The 16,330-nt window shown below is 35.8% G+C and overlaps 1 protein-coding gene across 1 annotated transcript; it reads right to left on the bottom strand.

Annotated features, from left to right (window-relative positions):
* Positions 1-2,281: 2,281 nt before the first annotated feature.
* On the bottom strand, positions 2,282-10,544 carry CLEC1B (C-type lectin domain family 1 member B). Its single transcript, XM_014850996.3, has 6 exons — positions 10,361-10,544; positions 9,643-9,741; positions 8,509-8,628; positions 8,205-8,356; positions 5,402-5,508; positions 2,282-3,601 (listed from the first exon to the last, which is right to left on the bottom strand). Exons 1-6 carry the CDS (start codon positions 10,422-10,424, stop codon positions 3,457-3,459), a joined length of 687 nt encoding a protein of 228 aa, XP_014706482.3. The 5' UTR covers positions 10,425-10,544; the 3' UTR covers positions 2,282-3,456.
* Positions 10,545-16,330: the final 5,786 nt, after the last annotated feature.

Here is a 16,330-nt window from a genome sequence, read left to right as displayed (position 1 = left end):
ACTTTGGGAAGGATTATGGGAACCAAAAAGGACTGGTGAAAAATGCATTTGGAAGCTATCAAGAACCCTAGGCCTGAGGAGTTAAAGAGAGGGTCTTTATTGCCTCATTGTGGCCTGTCTGAGGGAGCATGGTCTAAGATATAGAACATGCAGCCTTTGCCAAACCATGGCATGGTAGAGCGAGAGCCAGGGAAATACCTCTCTTTTCACCCTCTGGTCACTGCTAGTACCTCCCAATAACTAAATTATCTGGAAGCCAGTGGCCAAGTTTGCCCAGATAATGCCGTTCATTTGAGTTCTATCTCCCAAGGCGACAGGACAGGGTGGGGTTGAGAGGATCTCAGGAGGCAAATGGGGAATCTGCAGCAAATTCTCCAAATATTTCACATGATTTTCATTTTTTTTTTTTAAAGATTTTATTTTTTCCTTTTTCTCCCCAAAGCCCCCCGGTACATAGTTGTGTATTCTTCGTTGTGGGTTCCTCTAGTTGTGGCATGTGGGACGCTGCCTCAGCGTGGTCTGACGAGTAGTGCCATGTCCGCGCCCAGGATTCGAACCAACGAAACACTGGGCCGCCTGCAGCGGAGCGCGCGAACTTAACCACTCGGCCATGGGGCCAGCCCCGATTTTCATTTTTAAAATCATATTCATTTCAGTGATCTGAGATTCTGATCTGAAAAGCAATGTGGCTTAACTCCCCAGAGCCTTTACAATGGAATGATTTCTATCTTGAGAAAAAGGGGGACAAACATAAGCATACCAAACGTGCATTAAGACTAATATTAGAACACAGGCAAGGAAGTTCAATGAGTCTTGATTAATTTCCAGGTACCCTCGAATTTCATAAGCACTAAATATGAGGCTCAGAAAGATCTAGTTTTCCCCAATACAGTATATTCTCTGATAAATTTCTTTGAGGAACCATTGGGCTCTCTCAATAAAACATTAATATGTTACTTGTGTTACTCTTGATGTTTTTAATCATACTACCTGTTCTTTATTATTCATTACATTCCAGCTACTGTTTCAAAGGGCTTTTACATGAATTATTTTGATTCTCACAACAGCTCTACTACTGTTAGTACGTTTGTAACAATTGTAAATTGAAGCATAGAGACGTCAAATTATTCACCAAAGTTCACCTATGCAGTAAGTGGAAGAGTTAGTATATGAAACTAGGTGGTCTGATCACAGAACCCATGCTATTAAAATCTGTACTATTCTTAATTCATGTGTAATATGCTTTCAATATGAGTACCAGAAAAAATAATCTTTGTAGGTACAGTTTGACTGGTTTACATTTTTCAATTGCGTTTTTGCCACACACTAAGATATTATTCTTCAAAATTTAGTTATCTCATAGTGATGTATAAATATACGTTTTTCCATTTGGGGGAGATAAAACATTGAAGTGCAAAGATATGGCTGATTTTTGGACGGTCTTCTAAACTGTTATGTCCTATTTGGTTTCTCTAAATAAACAATAAAAATAGGAAAGTAATGGTATATCCCCTGAAAGCAAAGATCTCGTGTCATTCAAAGAGGAAGCAGGATCTGAGGTATTTCTGTTATTTTTCCTTGCCTTCTCCACCAAAACTGCTTGTTTATTGATAGTCTAAAAAAGATAAATATTCCAGTGTCTTTTGGGCGATAGTGCACAAATCTATAAAAGTAATACATATTTATCGAGTATTTATTGCATGCTTGGAACTCTGCTCAATGTCTTATATAATTATGTTAAATGATCCTCACAATTACCTTATGAACAAGGTAATAATATTTAAACCCATTTCAAAGATGAGGAAACCGAGTTTTAATGTGATTAACTTATCAAAAGCCACATAAAGGAGTAAATTCTAAAGTAATGCTTTTCACAATCTATTAAAGACTGTTCATATCAGAATCAAGAGGGGGTGCTTGCTAAAAGGTTTCTGTGTCTCCTCAGCCTTCCAACTGAATACCATAAGTATTTGTATTTGAACATCTGCATGTTTTAACAACACCTCAGCTGAGATGTTTGAGAATCATTCATACACTTTATTACCACTAATTTAAGAAAAAAGAGCACCTTCGGGGAAGCTGTGGGAAAGAAATGCAATTTTTCCTGTTATCCTGCTAAAGGGTGCCTCTCCACATGTTCTATAAATGCTTCCTGAGTTGCTCAGCAAAAACCAAGCACAGAACTGTCAGGAAAAGAACTAGATAAAGCATTTTTACTTGCTGTTCCCTCTGCTAGCCTATGGGCCTTGTTAAGAAGCATTTACTCATTTTCAATTCCATCAGGTTTGTTAGAAACTTTATTTTTCTTCTTTTGCACAGAAAATTACTGCTGTTGAGTTTGACCAGAGGTAGATTTGGAATAGAAGTTACATTTGTATAGTATTTTACTGATTGCAGAGCTTTTCAATGAATTATCTCACACAATGAGAAACCAATATTTTTCTGTTTGCTCTGAGTCGGGAACTGTGCTTGGTGCTGGGCATTTAACAGCCAATAGGAAAGTCGTGGTGTCTGCCTTAATGGACTTTGGTCTAGTTAATACTCTGAAGTTTTGTTTTCAGTTGTAGAACTGTGAAAGACGTAAGTGTTACCCTATGTGAAATAGGAGAGAATGGTAGCTAAAGAGGCTACATGACTGGTCCATGGTGTACTTTAGATAAGTGATCATAGCATACAAATTATTCTACTGACTCCAAGTTTAGTATTCTTTCCACTACCTTATGCTGTCTTTCAAACTTAGATATTTTGCATAGTTTTCAAACTTAGGTATTATCCCCAGCTTAAGTCCATTAAGCCCTACCTTTTCTTGCTACAATTTTAAATTTATATGTTTCTTCTGAACATGCAGTGAGTCATACTATGTTGAGATAATTAGGAATAAAAGACAGGAAGAGAGTGTGGGAGAGGCCGAAAGTAATAAAGGGACACACATGTATGGTGACGGATGAAAACTAGACTGTGGGTGGTGAACATGATGCAACTATACAGAAACTGAAATATAATAATGCACACCTGAAATTGAGACAATGTTATAAGCCAATGTGACTTCAATTGAAAAAATAACAAAGAAAAGAAAGAACGTAGTGAGTTAGTTAGAAAAGGATAACTTCTTATCATAAAAACGTCAGTTCATCTAAAATAAATATGTAAGTGAAATAAAATTTCAACTAGAAAAAAAAGACAAGAAGAAAATTGATGGAAATAGAACAATTGGGAAACAAATGATCAACTCGCAGACTAGCTTCTGGATGTGTAAAGAAGAGACTAAGTTATCCGTTAGTATAAAGGGATATATAAAGATGGGACTAAGTAGTGTTGGTCGGAAAGATAATGTAAGGATGACTTCAAGGGGAATAAAGGGAGAAATAATCAATTTTATGGCTAGTCATTTCTGCGTCCAGGTCTTTTATTGTATAATCAAGCACATGTGTGTGATATCCTGCCTATCTCTTTGCATTAAAGTAGTTCATCCACCTTCGCCAACCCAGCCTTCCTCTCACACATTAAATAATATTTGTTTTTACAGAAGGTAGGGTGAATTTTCCCACTATGAAAATAAGCACAATCCATATTTTCTCCTTCATTTCCAGAATGCTCAAACCTGTGAATGGAAAAGGTAGAATGAGTTCCTTAAAAAGCTAAATAAACAACCAACAATCAAACTCTATGTATGATGTTTTGTTGCACAAAGTGGAAACAAAATGTATGGGGAAAATAAGTAAAACACAACTTTACATTGCTGGTAAACTTCCAGTCTGCTTGAGAGTATAAAGTATGTGTACATTTGAAAAGCTCAATAGCAACTTAATACAGCATAAGATTAAGCAGCAAGTAAATGCTAGGTACAAAAGGAATCCAAACCAAAAGATGGATGGGGATCTGAAATTATGCAAAAGGCTTTATCTTTTCATCTTTTAATAGAAGATCATACTTTAGTCTTGAAAGAAGGGTAGAATTTAGATAAATAGAGAGAAGATGGAGAGCTCTGTAAGGCAAGTAGCTGAACAGAATGGGAATGAGCTCAAGGAAAAGTAAGCTGATTAAGTATTTTTGAAATGAGGATTTATAATGTTATAAGGTAGCAGATATAAGACAGCAGACTGTATTGCAATGGTCTGTTAATTTGTCTATATTTCCTGCTAGACTGCTTATGACAAGAGGACAAAGAATGTATATTTACTAATTTATTTGCCAACAATCTATGGAATACCTACTATGTGCCAAAGTTGTTTTACATGCTAATGATAGAGTGGTAAATGAAGACAAGAGTCCTCCTACTGGGTAACTTACATTATAGTTGGGGGATATTGGTAAGAAGCCAATAAACAGAAAATTTCAGAGAGTGGTAAGAGTTGTGAAGAAACAAAACAGTGTGATATGATAGACTCGAGTGGATGTGAGTGGAGGGAGGCTAATTTAGTTCGAATAATTAAAGTCGGTCTCATTGAGGAAGTGATGTTTAAACAGTCTTGAGTCACGAAGGGAAGCCAGTCATGGAGTTCTGGAGGTAGAGTATTCTAGAAGGAAACAGCAAGTACTAAAGTCCTAAGACAACAAAAGAAGTCTGATTTGTTGAAAGAACAGATGGAACATCGGTTTGCCTGCAATGTTGTGAATGAGGCAGCAAGTGGTAAGAGATAAAGCTCAAGAGCTATGAAGAGGCTTGTTGTACTACGGTATCCTTGGCTCCTACTCAGTAAATACTTACTAAATATCTTTTGAATAAATTAACTAAAAATTTAATGATCAGATTGTACAAGTCAGTTTAGTTTTACCATTTCAGTTTTGATATACAAAATGAAAAAAAGTTGTTGAGACTGGAGAATGGAAAGTCACGTTAAGGAACTCTTAATACAATTGTCCCTTTTGCCTGGATTATCTGTGGAAGGATGGAACCTCATAACATGGACGTTACAACCACTTTGTGAATGATGATGTGCCTGATTCTTGGAGATCCCTGGGGTGGAAGAGTAGGTAAAATGATACCAAAGTCAAAAGAATCCTCAAAATAATAACTTTCAACTATAAAATAATGAGGATGATAATTTTGTTCTAAAAATATGTGAAAAGAATTAGATCAAACTGAAAAAAAAGAACACATAAAATGTTCCAATGGTAAAGTTGAGGTAGAAATTAATGGGAAAAAATATTGGGAATAGAGGTGGATTGTACCTTAGATAAAGAGCAGAAGAATGGGTGGGTAGGGAAAGTAGAATCGTCTCATAACCAGTGTTCTCTTGTTAGGGTTAGGGTGCAAGTGACTCAGCTGCTGCTTCTATAACCTACGGTAGGGTATAGAGCCACCTCCCAACTGTTAAGTAACTTGCACTCAAGAGGATAGAGGATCTTAGGAATAAAAATTGCTAGTTGTGCCTTGTATTTTGAGTGTCCACTGACTTACACATTTTCGGAAGGAACTGAACCATCTTCCCACAACCACATGTTGTTAGAGTTCTGTCGGGACAATCCAACCCAACGAATTAATGATGTCCTGCTTTTGATATATTCCTATTGGAAACACAATTAAATATAACGGTCAGAATACTACCACTTTTCTCGTACTAACATAAAGACAAAGCTTCGTGACAAGACCCTGGGCCAAAAAAAAAGTTTGGATTATTTGTATATATTAATATTAACTAATTATATTTGGTATTTAGAATTGTACCAAGTTCACTTGTTTTGGAATAAAAAATAGTTGTAAGACACAGGAAAAAATTGTACACAAAGATAACTGATATTCTAATCTTTCTCTGTGTTTATCTTCCATCGATTGAAGATTAGACGTCCAAATAGTCTCATATATGTCTCTTAAATAAGATAAATGGTAAATGACTACAGAAGGATAATGAAGAAGAAATACATTATTGGTGAAACTTTATATTCCCTAGATTTAACTTCTTCTTGCTTTAGTTTCATTGCTTAGCTTACCCACAAATCTTACATACAGAACTATTAATTTGTTTTAGTGGATTGGGTAAAAGAGAATTATATGATGTCTTTCTCAAAGGCCTTCACAAATAACACACATCTACTTTTCCTATCTACTATATTATATACTAATTTGTTTTGTTCATTGCTTATTGGTCCAACTAGAATATAAGCTCCATCACGTTAGAGCTTTTTGTATGTTTCATTAACTGCATGGGTTCATGTCCTGGAATAGTTCCAGCACATATTTTTTGAATTAATGGAGTCAATCAATCTACAGGCAACAAAATTAAGAAGAGGTCAAATGTTTATATACTCTCATTCCTCCCAGAAAAGCAGATAGGGGACAAGGCATTCTTGGCAAATAAAAAATGACTTGAGCCGAGCTTCTTAACAGACATATGAGACAAAATGGCATTCCGTAAGAGATATTATGTGAAAGTCATTTCTTTTAACTGCTTGTTTCTTAAAGCTTGAGCCACTTTTCACCTTTCTGTTAATTCTTGTTCTTTTCTTTTAAATACATCCACATTATGTACTTCACTATAGGGAGTATATTCTGCCTGAAGTCTGTCTGAAATTTAACTATTCTTTATTTCTCAAAAATTACATTATTTCCTCTTTTAGTTATAAATCTCCAATCTGTCATCAGTTTAGAGTACTAAGATTCAAGACACATTTATATAACTCCAACTAATCTCTTTGTAGGAGTTGAGATTTCAAGACACTCTCTTATTTTGCCTGATTGGAAAGAAAAGTTCATTTATTTATCGGAATTTCTTCTCTGTGAGTCTGAGCCCACAAAAAGTAAGTAGATGGTATAGCAAGTTAGAATAACATGGCACACAAATGATCATGAATGTCACTGGACTAATATCCTCATGTCTGGTCCACTACTGTGTACTTCAGCTCTCAAAAAAGTATGAGTCAATTTTGCTGATCAGCTGTAGCAATTCTGTAGAATATGACTGGCTTGAATATTTGAATGTTGAATCTCTGCCTGCACATAACCCAAATCCCGATCTATTCCAATTTATGTCTGCTTTACATTTTAATATTCAAAAATATGAATAATAACTATATTAGAAATTGTAGGATAAATACCATAAAGAATTTTTTTTTTAGAAGGGAACTTGAGCGAACAGCTGTTGTCAATTTTTTTCTGCTTTATTTTCTGCCCAAATCCCCCCAGTACATAGTCGTACATTTTAGTTGTGGGTCCTTCTAGTTGTGGTATGTGGGACGCCGCCCCAGCATGGTCTAATGAGCAGTGCCATGTTCCCGCCCAGGATCCGAACCAGCAAAACTCTGGGCTGCCAAAGCAGAGCACATGAACTTAACACTCGGCCACTGGGCCGGCCCCAAGAATTTTTGCCTTTTAAAAAAAATATGTTTTGATAAACCTGTTGTAGGGTAGAAGGGAGATGCCAAGGCTTGGTTTCTGGCTTGCACCCAGGATTCACAAAGAGAAAAGTTACATTAAATAATAAAAGGAAAGCGCATGAGTGGATGTGGACATATTTTGCTTGAAAATAGAGACTTTGTTAGGAGCTGTCAAGGGGGGAATTGTGGAAAAGGAGATGGTTAGCAGAAAATTTTCAACTGAAATCTTGCGTGTTATGCAAATGAGATTGCTTCCAAAACTATGTTTGGGAGAGCCTTTAAAAAAATGAAGTTTGCATCATGGTTTGTTCAAGTTGTCAGCAATTTAGCAGGGACTGAGAAGCCATGTAATATTGGCATAACATTGTTACATATATTTTACAATCATATTACTTTTCTTTATACTTCCAGATTCCTTTAAGAATTAGTAAATAGAATTAAAGAAGTTGAGAAAGGTTAAAAGACTGTTGCAGAGATAAGATCAGAACTCAAAATCCCATAGTCCTATTTCACCTCTTACTACTCTCAAATGGTGTAGTTTTTACTGAGCTTGACAAGGTTCTCAGATTAGCACAAACTGGAAGACATGAAAAAAAAATTTGTTTTTGCTATTTTTTTTTTTTGAGGAAAATTAGCCCTGAGCCAACATCCACGCCCATCTTCCTCTACTTTATATGTGGGACGCCTGACACAGCATCACTTGATAAGCCCTGTGTAGGTCCTCGTCAGGGATCTGAACATGTGAACTCCGGCTTCCTGAAGCGGAGTGCATGAACTTAACCGCTATGCTACCAGGCCAGCCCCCAAAATATATTTTTTTAAAGTCAAATGTTTCACTTGAGGTTTTTCTCCTTCTGACTTCAAAATATTTGACATAGAAATCTCCTTACCAAAACGCTCTGGTTGGCGATCTTCACAAGAGTAGCATTCTGATCAATACAGTACCACTTACTGTCTTCCCATGTCAAGTTGTGCCTGAAGAATCCATAGCAATTATCTCCGTAATATCTCCAGTTTGTGTCACACGGGCTGCATTTATGGCCTTCAGGAGAAATCAAGCATAGCAATCCTTTCATTCTAAATTGGGCTTAATTTTTCCCCATGTTTCCCTAAGATCTCAAAATTCCCTACAAATAGCATCGCAGAAATACTTCAGAGGTAGAGAAGATGAAGAGGATACCAAGCCATACTTACTTAAATTGTCCTTTTTTCCCAATTGTCTTATTAAATTTTGGCAAAACTTCTTTGCTAATTGTTGCAGAGTTCTTGAGAGATTTTCGTTTTCAGCTTGTAGGTAGTTTTGCTGTGTGACAGCTAGATGTAAAAGTTACATAATAAGTTGTAATCAAGATAATAAGGATGGTGTAAAGAGCTTTCAATTAATTTTAATTTCAGTAGAATTATCAATCTATGAAGTGTTTACTAGATGCACTAGTAAATGAGTGCTAAAAAGGGATTAGGGTAAAGGGGGTATAGAGAACAAATTAGGAACTATGCAAGACTGGCATCTGAGAGTTATCCAGGACAAGCAAACTATTTGAAGGAGTCAGTCACAAATGAGAAAATGCCACCATCAAACTGCACGCCCAAAGCTGTTGTTTTGACTTTCCTTGAATGCAGATTTCTAAGCAGATTTCACAGAGGTGCATTTTGCTGTCATTTTGTTTTTCATGTAATACCAAAACATCCATTCATTTAAAAAATGCATATCGATTTCCTATTGTGCTCAAAGTGCTATGATATTCAGGTAAATAAAAGATGAAGAATCCTATAATATCTTTTAAAAGTAAACAATATAAAAACAAGCAACAACTAAACAGATGATAATGTGACATTAGAGGACTTGTAAGTTTACAGGTAGAAAAAATATTTATTAATTAGGTAGGATATAAATCGTGGAAGTAAATAAATTCATTAAACAAAATGAGAAGGAGGACATCTTCAGAAGAGGGAATAAAATGAGCCAAATTTCATGCAAGGAGATATAGGACTTACTTATGAAACTGAGAAAATTCCAGGTTGACTAAATCTGAAAATACGTCGTATAGGGAGAAAAAGAAAATTTTAAAAGTGTGAATCCATTCTGAAGAGGATCTTAAAGCCAAGTTTACAATTTTTTGAAATAATTTTTAATTAATAAAAAAATTTAAAAGGTGATTTTAATCAGAAGGAAAAGGTCAGTATTCTCCTTTGTTGAGAATATATTGAGCTACATATATGATGATCGGAATAGTGTCCAATAATGACAATTAAGATTAGTGGTATACACCAGGATCTTTAGGTATTGCCTTCCTCAGATCAAATCTTTGACAATGAGTCAATACTTACACATGATCCCCAGAGCCACCAGCCCAACAACCATCCCCGCGCACAAGACCAGCAGAATCAAAGCCATCACACGCCACAAAGATGAGGAAGCAGGCTCAACTGTGGGCATACAATAAAGATGTTGGGGGCTGGCAGTATGACATGGCTATGGGGCAGTGTCACCCCGTCCCTGCCCTCTCAGAATTTTCCAAGTGATAGAAATATCTTCATTGGAAGATCTTGGCTGTTTTCCCGTGGAGATCATCAATAGTGTTTACTATACAGCTCCCATTCCACATATCCATCTCCATCCCCAATGGACTTCTTTCTGAGTCAAAATATAACTAACTGTTAAGGTTTTGTGTGTTTGTCTTTGTTTTGTTTTGTGCCTACTCTCATAAATAATTGCTTTTATAATCAACAACTGGAGAATCACACCCATTTGCTGACATCTTAGAAAATAGGATTGTGAAACATTCTCTCCCCTTATCCCCTTGGTTTCTATTCTCTCCAGCATTAAACTCTACAAGCCTTAATGTAATGTTACTTGCTTGTACCTTTTGTTGTTTATATTCTAAATAAATCTATCTGAGCCTCCGTAGATACTAGTCAAGTGCTGTAGAGAAAGAAAGTCATTCAGGAAAATAAGACTATATGTGCTATCACTAGGATAAAAAGGAAACTAGGTTGACCTATTAAGATAATTAATTCCCAATTTGCTGGCTCTGGGCATTCTTACCTGAGGTGAGAGTCGGTTTTCGAGTTTCAATATTTAAGGTCATGTATCCATCTTCATCTTGCATGACTTTCCTTTGACTACAATTGAGCTCAAGGTTCAATGACTTTGCAAAATGTAGTTAGTGTCCACTCTTATGATTTCAATGTCTGTCAGTCTGTGATGCTCCTGTTTCTGGTAAGGTGGAGCCATATGAGTTGGGGCACTTTTTTTTTTTTCCTTCCAGGAAGCACTTTCGTAGCTGCTTACAGATACATGGGCCTTGAACAAGAAAATACAAAAATAATAATAACTTGTGGTAAAGGAGTAGATATGGCATTTGTTTCCTGTTTCCTTATCTTCAACTCTAAATGAAGCAATATTCCATCATGTGTATCCTTTCAAAGAACAAAAGTTCATGCTTCATCTTAACCTGAGCAGAATCTAAATAATATTGTTTCAATAAACTAATTTCTGATGAAAACTCATGGGTAAAATACCAGCAGATATATGTATTGTCTATCCCTTTGTGAGGAGCGAGTTTAATATAATTTGATCTAATTTGGGCCAAATTAGATGTTTCATGGTATTGGGCTGGAATAGACCATTCCTAATTGTGACCTAGAGTTCATCCAAATTCTTGCATCTTCTGCAAGTCAAATTTTTCAGAAATTGGAGGACTCCACTTGAGGCAGGCTTCATATCGCTCAAATTTAGGTATAGAAGGAAAACAATCAAATAAAGTGAATTAATGCAGTTAGTGACTTGATGTATTGCACTCAAGTAATGTTTGCACTTTAAAGTGAATTTCCGGGAATGGAAAATCTTAACTCAATGAATTCATGTAATTTCAAGTATAGTGGTCCTTAGATGAAGAACTATTTGGGGGAAAAGGTTATATTCCAGTGCTCTTTATGTCACAATATAATAAGTATTTCACATGTTTAACTTTATGAAATGGGCTTCTAAATTGCTATTTTAGCATACATTGAGAGTAGTTATAAGAACAGTCAGAGAAAGGTAGCTGCTGTACTTGTAGGCATATTGGTGAGGGTGCTGTCTCTTTTGTCATTAGAGTTGCTCTTGTATACTTTTATAGCAGATATTTTTGTTAAACTTCCATGGCCAGAAAAGCTTTGCTTTTCAATATAGTAATCACATAGAGTCTTGTGTCAAGTATTTTGTTTACTAACTTTCCCTTTAGCACTGCTTGTATATATTTTTCTTTCTTCTTTTCTCCTCCACTTTGAATTCTTTGTCAATTCTCTTAAAATAATCTTTTATTTTAAAATTTCTTTTCCAGCACACCTCGAATTATTTTGAGAATGAGGTAAAGAATGAACAAAACAAACATGAAAGGCATTGCCTGATTTTTAAAAACCAAACTTAGCATGATTTAAATATTTTTACCAAAAACCAATATTTAATCAAAATCCCACTTACTTCAAGTAAATATCAAATTTAATAATGTCTAAAAATCAAATAATCAAATTTCTTAAATCCCCAAACCCACTTTTGTCACTGAATTTCTTATCTCAGTTAAAATATTCAGTGGTTTCCAGTCATAAGCTGGGTAAATTCAGATCATTACTCCACCATTCGTCTAGAGCTACTTCTGTTCGAGTAACTTCTGTTTCAGCCGAAGTAACTCTTCACTCTTCCTGACAGTGCATGATAGCCCCAATCTTCCAGCGCAGGCTGAGAATTAGTTTGACCCTCCCTCTCTTACATTGCCTGCGTTTACTCACACGCCAAACCCAAGGGTTTTCTTTCACCTTAACTCCTCTCTTCTATGTTCTTTTTGTTACTGCCTTACTGTAGTGGGGTTTTTTTGCGAAATATACAGAAACACTGAAAAATAATTGTGACTAAGTGACAGAGAGAAAAGAGTGTGGAAGGTATAGTTCAATCGACATGTTTTCAAGAAAGCTTTATTCTGGTCTCTTAGTAACCAAACAAGTAACTTCTGAAATTTATAAGTAAGTTAAATCAAATATGCAAATGCAAGATCAGTGGACACTTGGAAGCCTTAGAATTATTGTAAATGTTTTCTTGTTCAATCAACAGAAACTATAAGAAGGTATGAAATACAACAATTAGCTTGCTTTGTTCAGGTTTCCACATCTCCAGGTCTTGGGCAATTGGTTTAATTATAAAAATATCCCATTTATTCTTCTTGCAAACCACCAGAAATATGCTGGGCTTACTTTTTGATTCATAAATGCTTAAAATTGTCCATTTAACACCAGAAGTAGGTAAAGCTGAAATGAGTAACACTAAGCCTCAGACAATATTCCTTTCCTATATCTTGGCCTCTGGATTCTCCCTTGTTTCTTTCTCCTTAATGTTTGTAATGCATCACTGGTTTTTGCATCTTTGATTACTCTAGCCACAGGCTGAGTGTCTTGTGTTAAGATCTACGTTCTATAAAAACATATAGGCTGGCCTGGTGGTGTAGTGGTTAAGTTCACGTGCTCTGCTTCAGCGGCCGAGGGTTCGCAGGTTCAGATCCTGGGCAAGGACCTACACACTGCTCATCAAGCTGTACCGTGGCAGCATCCCACATACAGGGTTGGCATGGATGTCAGCTCAGGGACAATCTTCCTCATCAAAAAAATAATAAAAAAAATAAATAACTTATATATATACTTTTATTTTTATCCCCCAAACATGGCCTTGTGGTGTGAGAAATACACTGGCTGAGTACAGAGACTCTCAGGGTCAATGAAGCCCCTGATAACATTAGTCTTAATTCTGCTTCCTCCCTCTACATAGTCTATAAATACCAGCTGAGTTAGCAAAAACTAAGTGGAGAACTGCAGGAAAAAGAGATAGATATAGCAAACTTTTCTCTTTCCTTTTCCAAAATCTAGAGGCTTTTTTAGATAACTTTTTAGTCACCCTAAAGGGTTTATCATTAACATTTTATTTCTGCTTGCATATTTTATCACTTCCTCTTTTCTTGGCTTAGGAAAGTGTAGCTGAAAATGTCCTTTATTCCAAATATCCTGATGAATTTGAATTTGGAATAAAAATCTTTATTTTTTTAATATTATAGAGATTAAGAGGCACTTTTACATAAATTATTTATTTTAAAGCAAATATTTTATTAATTGAATATGCTTCAGACACTCAAATTGGTGGTGATTATTCACGGAGAACTTTATAGTATTAGTCCTTATGGAGCACAGAGTCTTAGATTTTAGCTATCCTTTATTTTTTAGTATTTAGAACACTTCTCACACCCCACCACACGCCAGCCTGTATTCTTTATCCCTCTTCCTCCTTCATTCTTTCCATTGCACTCATCACTGTCTGGCACACCGAGTCTTCTTTGTTTCTTTTTTTTTTCTGCTTTTTTCCCCCTAATCCCCTCAGTACATGGTTGTATATATCTTAGCTGTGGGTCCTTCTAGTTGTGGCATGCGGGACACTGCCTCCACATGGCCTAACGAGAGGTGCCATGTCCCTGCCCAGGACCCAAATGGGCGAAATCCTGGGCCACGGAAGCAGAGCATGCGAACCCAACCACTCGGCCACAGGATGGCTCCCACACATAGTCTTCCAATATGTGTACATTTTTGTCATGTACCCCCACAAGAATGTACTCTATGTCTAAAATAGTGCCTGACATACAGTTACCATGCAATAGATATTTGGTGAAGGAAGGAATATGTGCACACTAGGCATTTTCACCCTAACATTACACATGTAGAAAGAGAAGTTTAAGGAATTTGGGGACTTTTTTATGATCATATTTCTTGTAAAAAGCAGTACCATCTACCTAATTTCCAAGTTCTTTCCACTACATAAAGACACCTTTCGAATTTAGGTATTGTCCAGATTCTATTATCTACCTTTATAGCTGAAGAATGAGTAAAATACACTAGGATCACAATGGTAAAGTGCAGATGCAAAAACAAAGGAAACTAGTGGAATGCACCTCACTGTGGAGAAGACTGATCAACATATAACGAGGACTAGTGGATGTGTAGAAGAGAAAGACAAAAAGAATGTCATGTTGACTACAATGAGAGTTATAATAATGTCTCTAAACTGAAAAAATCAAAAGGAATGAGCATTTTGCAGTTGGTGATATCGTTTTACAGACTTCTAAACATACACCACCTTTAAGCTAACCCTTGGGTGCATTTATCAGTGATATCTTGTTCCTTATCTCAGTCCTGTGCATTAAAATTCTTGGTTTACCTTTGACTTACTAGCCTTCTACACACATATTAAACTCTGTTTATCTTTGGAAAAGGCTAGGATTTCCTGTCATGAAGAAAAGCATAATCAATATTTTTCTTTCGTTTTCAGAAAGTTTAAACACGTGGATTGAAAAGTGGAATGTGTTTTATTAAATATTAATGAACTAAACAATGAATAACCATCAGACAATGGTAGCAGAGCATTTTGTTACACACAGTGGAGAAAATGAAGGAAAAAATGTGTTAGACTGCACCCGTAACACTGAGAAGTTTATCATGCACATGCTTACAAAATATCTGTAAGTAAGAAAGTTAAATAATAATCAAATGAAATACATAAGACTTGAGTTAAGATTTGAAGGAAAGGCAAAGATTGCGTAAGAAGAGACAGGAAAGACAAATGTGTGTCAGGCAGGACAAACATCTGAACAAAGCTAGGGAAGTTTGAATGAGTATGATGTGACCAAGGAAAGTTAATTGGTCAAGTGTATTTGAACTGAGGATTCATGTCACAGTATATTGGGATATAAGGTGTTCTGTTAAAATTACTACTAAACTTACATCGCAGAGAGAATTAATAAGTTATTTGAACATACATTTATTTATCACTGTGTATGTCCCAAGTACTAGTTCATTTTCTGGGGATTAAGCGCTGAACAAAACTTATAAGAGTTGTGCTCTTATTGAGCTTATATCCTAGTGGAGGGTGGTGAGCACAGATAGCAAAGAAGCAAAGAAAGAAAAGAGCAAGATAATTTCAGATCATGATAAGTGCTATGAAAAAAATCATATAATGGAACTTTACTGGTGAGACGTGGGGCTGGACTTAGCCATGGTGCCTGGGAAGTTGCAAGTTTCCTTCCAATCTTAAGATCACTGAGAATAATTTAAGCTTATTTCTGATATAATAATAGTGATAGCTATCATTTATTATTGTTTCTATATGCTTGCATTAATTACCTTTGTGGTAGGTACTATGCCAATTTTACTAATAAGAAAAATAAAGCACAGAGATTAACTTGTAAAAGTCACCAGACAAGTAACAGTTGATTTGGGATTTGAAGCAATCAGTCTGTCTTCATAACCCTTTATTTTAATCAGGGTATTTTATTATGCCGATCGGATGAACATACATTTCAAAATAAATTCTATCCTATATTCATCCTCTGGCTCCTCCTTGTGGCCATTTATTTTCTTTCTGTTTTTATTTTTTCTTTAGGTCCTTGATACCTCTGGATTTAATCTTCACTTTTTTCCATTATTTTTTGTAAATAATTTTGGATTAATTTTCATTCCACCCTTCTCTGGGTACTATCCAACATAGACCCCTCTTTAAAAGCATTCTCTGAAATAGGCATAATATGTGGGAACGGAATGGTCATTGAAGAACAGAGTGAAAATATAACTTCCTATCTTGTAAACTCAGTATTTCTTTTAATGTGTTCCAAATCAACAACACTTTCATATTTAATATCTATGTTCCCTTAGTTTTCACAATGAACAGTATTTTCTGATGAATTTAATTCATGTTAGATCAGCAAGAGAAGTCAAAGGTAATTTTAGGTGTTTGGCGGAGGAACTGTAAGTATGAAGTTCTCATTTATTGAGATGGAAAAAGTAGAGTGAAACCATTGGGAAAGAGGTTTTTTTTGTAATGTAAATTTGAAAATCCTATAACACATCTAAATAAGTACACCAAGTCTCCAGTCAGATATATGGGCCTGGAGATCAAACCCTGACATGAAGACACATACTTAATGGTCATCTATGTATGGCTGTTACT

This window comes from Equus asinus, chromosome 22, assembly GCF_041296235.1.
Source record: "Equus asinus isolate D_3611 breed Donkey chromosome 22, EquAss-T2T_v2, whole genome shotgun sequence".
NCBI lineage: Eukaryota > Metazoa > Chordata > Mammalia > Perissodactyla > Equidae > Equus > Equus asinus.
Note: the sequence above shows the minus strand (reverse complement) of the source record. Positions and strands in the feature narration are given on the sequence as shown.